The 7,500-nt window shown below is 43.6% G+C and overlaps 1 protein-coding gene across 1 annotated transcript in view; it reads right to left on the bottom strand.

The window, feature by feature from the left end:
* The window catches only part of cmc1 (C-x(9)-C motif containing 1), a 10,338-nt gene that overhangs the window by 1,050 nt on the left and 1,788 nt on the right, over positions 1-7,500 (bottom strand). The window contains exon 3 of the mRNA XM_052147176.1: positions 1,350-1,440. Coding sequence (XP_052003136.1) covers positions 1,350-1,440 — 91 coding nt within the window. The remainder of the gene's footprint in view (positions 1-1,349; positions 1,441-7,500) is intronic.

Genomic DNA, 7,500 nt, shown 5'->3' on the forward strand with positions numbered 1-7,500 from the left:
ATTGGCTGAGCCATGGTGAACTCGCATCCACATGTGTGGACGTTGTATTTTGGTGTCGCTATATGCAACACATAATTTAAATGAGTTAAAAATGACTGAATACTGTTTACAAGACTCTAGACTGTCATTTAAGCGCTAAACTTCTGCCGCACCGAGTCACATGACACGACAGCATGACGTTGATATACAGGAAGTGCTGCTACTGGTGCAGCCAAAACTAAAGTGCTTCTGCTGAGAAACCTCTATTAGTTGTTTGATTGAAACCTGTTTGGTTGTAAAGAGTAACGTCTCTAGTTTAGTTTGATGTGCCACTTTAATAAATACTTTGATATTTCAGGCGTCAGCACGCTGATAAACATGATGTCCACATATGAGGACATTGGGACTTTATTCCCTCAAAAGTTGAAAAACATGATATTTTTATAACTTTAAACTTTAACGTGGAGTTATGATGATAATAAGATGCATTTCAAACTGTTCTGAGACCAGTGCAGACAGACAGCACACTGGAGGTTAAGTCGTGCACTAAATAGGGAGCAAGAGAGCATCCTATAGCTCTCCTATAACTGTTCTGAGACCAGTGCAGACAGACAGCACACTGGAGGTTAAGTCGTGTACTAAATAGGGAGCATCCTATAGCTCTCCTATAACTGTTCCGAGACCAGTGCAGACAGACAGCACACTGGAGGTTAAGTCATTCACTAAATAGGGAGCAAGGGAGCATCCTATAACTGTTCTGAGACCAGTGCAGACAGTCAGCACACTGGAGGTTAAGTCATGCACTAAATAGGGAGCAAGGGAGCATCCTATAGCTCTCTATAACTGTTCTGAGACCAGTGCAGACAGACAGCACACTGGAGGTTAAGTCATGCACTAAATAGGGAGCAAGGGAGCATCCTATAGCTCTCCTATAACTGTTCTGAGACCAGTGCAGACAGACAGCACACTGGAGGTTAAGTCATGCACTAAATAGGGAGCAAGGGAGCATCCTATAGCTCTCCTATAACTGTTCTGAGACCAGTGCAGACAGACAGCACACTGGAGGTTAAGTAGTGCACTAAATAGGGAGCAAGGGAGCATCCTAAAGCTCTCTATAACTGTTCTGAGACCAGTGCAGACAGACAGCACACTGGAGGTTAAGTCGTGCACTAAATAGGGAGCATCCTATAGCTCTCTATAACTGTTCTGAGACCAGTGCAGACAGACAGCACACTGGAGGTTAAGTCGTGCACTAAATAGGGAGCATCCTATAGCTCTCTGTAACTGTTCTGAGACCAGTGCAGACAGACAGCACACTGGAGGTTAAGTCATGCCCTAAATAGGGAGCAAGGGAGCATCCTGATACTCACTGTCGCGTCACGCAGTCTTTTAGCGCGGCGTTTTCGTCACGACATTTGAACACCATGAAGAATCCAGCGTCTTTGCAGCAGGTGTTGAATGCTGTTAAATGGACAAAAAGAACATTTGTGAGTGTTTTTGTTCTTATGTTTCTCGTTCTATAGAGAACGACACGAGCATGAACGGGCCTCATGTAAAATCATCCTCACTTCTCAATGGGTGCTGTAAATATAAACATCAACTTCATGCTGCCGATTAAATGAGTCCAAGAGTAAATGTCCCCAATAAATGCCCCCCCCCAAGAGTAAATGTCCCCAATAAATGCCCCCCCAAGAGTAAATGTCCCCAATAAATGCCCCCAAGAGTAAATGTCCCCAATAAATGCCCCCCCAAGAGTAAATGTCCCCAATAAATGCCCCCCAGAGTAAATGTCCCCAATAAATGCCCCCCAAGAGTAAATGTCCCCAATAAATGCCCCCCAAAGAGTAAATGTCCCCAATAAATGCCCCCAAGAGTAAATGTCCCCAATAAATGCCCCCAAGAGTAAATGTCCCCAATAAATGCCCCCCAAGAGTAAATGTCCCCAATAAATGCCCCCCAAAGAGTAAATGTCCCCAATAAATGCCCCCCGGTAAATGCATGAGTAAATGTCCCCAATAAATGCCCCCAGAGTAAAGTCTAATGCCTCAATAATGTCCCCAATAAATGCCCCCAGAGTAAATGTCCCCAATAAATGCCTCCCAAGAGTAAATGTCCCCAATAAATGCCCCCTAAGAGTAAATGTCCCCAATAAATGCCCCCCAAGAGTAAATGTCCCCAATAAATGCCCCCAAGAGTAAATGTCCCCAATAAATGCCCCCAGAGTAAATGTCCCCAATAAATGCCCCCCAGAGTAAATGTCCCCAATAAATGCCCCCCAAGAGTAAATGTCCCCAATAAATGCCCCCAAGAGTAAATGTCCCCAATAAATGCCCCCCAGAGTAAATGTCCCCAATAAATGCCCCCAGAGTAAATGTCCCCAATAAATGCCCCCCAAGAGTAAATGTCCCCAATAAATGCCCCCAAGAGTAAATGTCCCCAATAAATGCCCCCAGAGTAAATGTCCCCAATAAATGCCCCCAAGAGTAAATGTCCCCAATAAATGCCCCCAAGAGTAAATGTCCCCAATAAATGCCCCCCAAGAGTAAATGTCCCCAATAAATGCCCCCCAAGAGTAAATGTCCCCAATAAATGCCCCCCAAGAGTAAATGTCCCCAATAAATGCCCCCAAGAGTAAATGTCCCCAATAAATGCCCCGAGTAATGTCCCTTCAAGAGTAAATGTCCGATAATGCCCCAGAGTAAATGTCCCAATAATGCCCAAGAGTAAATGTCCCCAATAAATGCCCCCAAGAGTAAATGTCCCAATAAATGCCCCAGAGTAAATGTCCGATAAATGTCCCCAGAGTAATGTCCAATAATGCCCCCAAGAGTAAATGTCCATAAATGCCCCAGAGTAATGTCCGATAATGCCCCCAGAGTAAATGTCCATAAATGCCCCAAGAGTAAATGTCCCCAATAAATGCCCCCAGAGTAAATGTCCCATAGATGCCCCCAGAGTAAATGTCCCCAATAAATGCCCCCAAGAGTAAATGTCCCCAATAAATGCCCCCCAAGAGTAAATGTCCCCAATAAATGCCCCCAAGAGTAAATGTCCCCAATAAATGCCCCCAAGAGTAAATGTCCCCAATAAATGCCCCCCAAGAGTAAATGTCCCCAATAAATGCCCCCCAAGAGTAAATGTCCCCAATAAATGCCCCCCAAGTAAGTAAATGTCCCCAATAAATGCCCCTGCCAGAGTAAATGTCCCCAATAAATGCCCCCAAGAGTAAATGTCCCCAATAAATGCCCCCAAGAGTAAATGTCCCCAATATATGCCCCCCCAAAGAATAAATCTTCCCAAACGTTAAATGACAGACACATTACTGGTTGGTTTATCATTTACAGTCGTTACATTAGTCACATTTAAATAAGCAGAATTTGCAACAATGTTTCAAATGAACATTTCACGTATTTCCAAGTGAACCTGAACATTTAACAAAACCAAACTGTAGGGAAGGACTTCATTTTAAACATGGAGGATTGATTGGATTGTGTAAAGTGTCTCTATATGACAGACAGCTGCTTAAAACAGGAAGTTCTGATCAAAGATTACAAGACCAAATGTTTGTCTTTGGAATAACATGCATTAATGAATCAAAGCAGGAATATTCGTTAAGATCAAAGATACATGATCAATGATTGCAAGATATTCCGACCCGCTCCGTTAAACTGGCCTGAAACACTCTCACACTTGATTTCAATCATGCAGCCAATTTCTTCTGTGGCTGTGGTCACGCTGGGTGTGAGGAGCTGCCCCTGCACACGAGAACACGTCAACAATGCATCCGTCACAGCGCTGCACGGGTGGAGGTGTGAAATCAATGAGCAAACTTCTGCAGGGGGGTTTCCACGACACCATCACTCAAGAAACTGCAGGTGTGGAGACACACACACACACACACACACACAACAGGACAAACACGATCCAACAGCACATGACGTGTTACACCGACAGTCAGGATTGTTTTCAAGCAATGCGCACACAAATGAAAGACGTGCAATTAAACTGTAGGTCATTTAAACAGAAAACAGTGATTATTTTACTGCAATTATGCTAATAATCAAAGTAAGATATGTCAGCACATCCAGTGCAGTTGAAAACGACTCTCGTGAACCGGTTCTTTTTAGTGAATCAAAACAGACAGCACATCCAGTCAGGACGAAAACGACTCTTGTGAACCGGTTCTTTTTAGTGAATCAAAACAGAGAGCACATCCAGTCAGGACGAAAACGATTCTTATGAACCGGTTCTCTTTAGTGAATCAAAACAGACAGCACATCCAGTCAGGACGAAAACGACTCTTGTGAACCGATTCTTTTTAGTGAATCAAAATAGAGAACACATCCAGTGCGGACGAAAACGACTCTTGTGAACCGGTTCTTTTCAGTGAATCAAAACAGAGAGCACGTGGACGAAAACGACTCTTGTGAACCGGTTCTTTTTAGTGAATCAAAACAGACAGCACATCCAGTCAGGACGAAAACGACTCTTGTGAACCGGTTCTTTTTAGTGAATCAAAACAGAGAGCACATCCAGTCAGGACTAAAACGACTCTTATGAACCGGTTCTCTTTAGTGAATCAAAACAGACAGCACATCCAGTGTGGACGAAAACGACTCTTATGGATCGGTTCTTTTAGTGAATCAAAATAGAGAACACATCCAGTGCGGACGAAAACGACTCTTGTGAACCGGTTCTTTTCAGTGAATCAAAACAGAGAGCACGTGGACGAAAACGACTCTTGTGAACCGGTTCTTTTTAGTGAATCAAAACAGAGAGCACATCCAATGTGGACGAAAACGTCTCTTGTGAACCGGTTCTTTTTAGTGAATCAAAACAGACAGCACATCCAGTGTGGACGAAAACGACTCTTGTGAACTGGTTCTTTTTAGTGAATCAAAACAGACAGCACATCCAGTGTGGACGAAAACGACTCTTGTGAACTGGTTCTTTTTAGTGAATCAAAACAGACAGCACATCCAGTGTGGACCAACGACTCTTGTGAACTGGTTCTTTTTAGTGAATCAAAACAGACAGCACATCCAGTGTGGACGAAAACGACTCTTGTGAACTGGTTCTTTTTAGTGAATCAAAACAGAGAGCACATCCAGTGTGGACGAAAACGACTCTTATGGATCGGTTCTTTTTAGTGAATCAAAACAGACAGCACATCCAGTGTGGACGAAAACGACTCTTGTGAACCGGTTCTTTTTAGTGAATCAAAACAGACAGCACATCCAGTGTGGACGAAAACGACTCTTATGGATCGGTTCTTTTTAGTGAATCAAAACAGAGAGCACATCCAGTGTGGACGAAAACGACTCTTATGGACCGGTTCTTTTTAGTGAATCAAAACAGACAGCACATCCAGTGTGGACGAAAACGACTCTTATGAACCGGTTCTTTTCAGTGAATCAAAAAAGTGTGGACAAAACGATTCTTATGAACCGGTTCTTTTTAGTGAATCAAAACAGACAGCACATCCAGTGTGGACGAAAACGACTCTTGTGAACGATTCTTTTTAGTGAATCAAAATAAAGAACACATCCAGTGCGGACGAAAACGACTCTTGTGAACCGGTTCTTTTCAGTGAATCAAAACAGAGAGCACGTGGACGAAAACGACTCTTGTGAACCGGTTCTTTTTAGTGAATCAAAACAGACAGCACATCCAGTGTGGACAAAAACGACTCTTGTGAACCGGTTCTTTTTAGTGAATCAAAACAGACAGCACATCCAGTGTGGACGAAAACGACTCTTATGGACCGGTTCTTTTTAGTGAATCAAAACAGACAGCACATCCAGTGTGGACGAAAACGACTCTTATGAACCGGTTCTTTTTAGTGAATCAAAACAGACAGCACATCCAGTGTGGACAGCGACTCTTATGAACCGGTTCTTTTCAGTGAATCAAAAAGTGTGGACAAAGCGATTCTTATGAACCGGTTCTTTTTAGTGAATCAAAACAGACAGCACATCCAGTGTGGACGAAAACGACTCTTGTGAACGATTCTTTTTAGTGAATCAAAATAAAGAACACATCCAGTGCGGACGAAAACGACTCTTGTGAACCGGTTCTTTTCAGTGAATCAAAACAGAGAGCACGTGGACGAAAACGACTCTTGTGAACCGGTTCTTTTTAGTGAATCAAAACAGAGAGCACATCCAATGTGGACAAAAACGACTCTTGTGAACCGGTTCTTTTTAGTGAATCAAAACAGACAGCACATCCAGTGTGGACGAAAACGACTCTTATAGACCAGTTCTTTTTAGTGAATCAAAACAGAGAGCACATCCAGTCAGGACGAAAACGACTCTTGTGAACCGGTTCTTTTTAGTGAATCAAAACAGACAGCACATCCAGTGTGGACGAAAACGACTCTCGTGAACCGGTTCTTTTTAGTGAATCAAAACAGACAGCACATCCAGTGCGGACGAAAAACGATTCTTATGAACCGGTTCTTTTTAGTGAATCAAAACAGACAGCACATCCAGTGCGGACGAAAACGACTCTTGTGAACCGGTTCTTTTTAGTGAATCAAAACAGACAGCACATCCAGTGTGGACGAAAACGACTCTTGTGAACCGGTTCTTTTTAGTGAATCAAAACAGAGAGCACATCCAATGTGGACGAAAACGACTCTTATGGATCGGTTATTTTTAGTGAATCAAAACAGACAGCACATCCAGTGCGGACGAAAACGACTCTTGTGAACCGGTTCTTTTTAGTGAATCAAAACAGAGAGCACATCCAGTGTGGACGAAAACGACTCTTATGAACCGGTTCTTTTTAGTGAATCAAAACAGACAGCACATCCAGTGAGGACGAAAACGACTCTTGTGAACCGGTTCTTTTTAGTGAATCAAAACAGACAGCACATCCAGTGAGGACGAAAACGACTCTTGTGAACCGGTTCTTTCAATAAATCATTCAAAAACACCTCAAAAACTGACCGAGTCATTTTGGTTTGGGACTTGCACCGTTTCGGACCGGAAAGCCCAGCAGAGGATAGTGAGGACAGCTGAGAAGATCATTGGGGTCTCTCTTGCCTCCATCAAAGACATTTACACAAAACACTGTATCCGCAAAGCAACCAGCATTGTGGACGACCCCACACACCCCTCACACAAACTCAATACCCTCCTCCCGCCTGGCAAGAGGTACCGAAGCATTCGGGCCCTCACGGCCAGACTGTGTAACAGCTTCTTCCCCCAAGCCATCAGACTCCTCAATACTCAGAGACTGGACTCGACACACACACACACACACACACACACACACACACACACACACACACACACACACACACACACACACAGTTGCACTTTAATAACTGTCACTTTATAACTGGCTGCTACTCAATAACTGCTCTGTGCATAGAACACTATCTCATTGTATGTTATGTTTACATTTGGCATTTTTAGAAACTGTCATCTTTTGCACTACTGTGTACTGGTCGGCGCTGCACTGTCTCTCGCTGTCTCTCGCTGTGTCTCGCTGTGTCTCGCGGTGTCTCGCGGT

The sequence above is a fragment of the Xyrauchen texanus genome, chromosome 17, assembly GCF_025860055.1.
Source record: "Xyrauchen texanus isolate HMW12.3.18 chromosome 17, RBS_HiC_50CHRs, whole genome shotgun sequence".
In the NCBI taxonomy this organism is placed as follows: Eukaryota; Metazoa; Chordata; class Actinopteri; order Cypriniformes; family Catostomidae; genus Xyrauchen; species Xyrauchen texanus.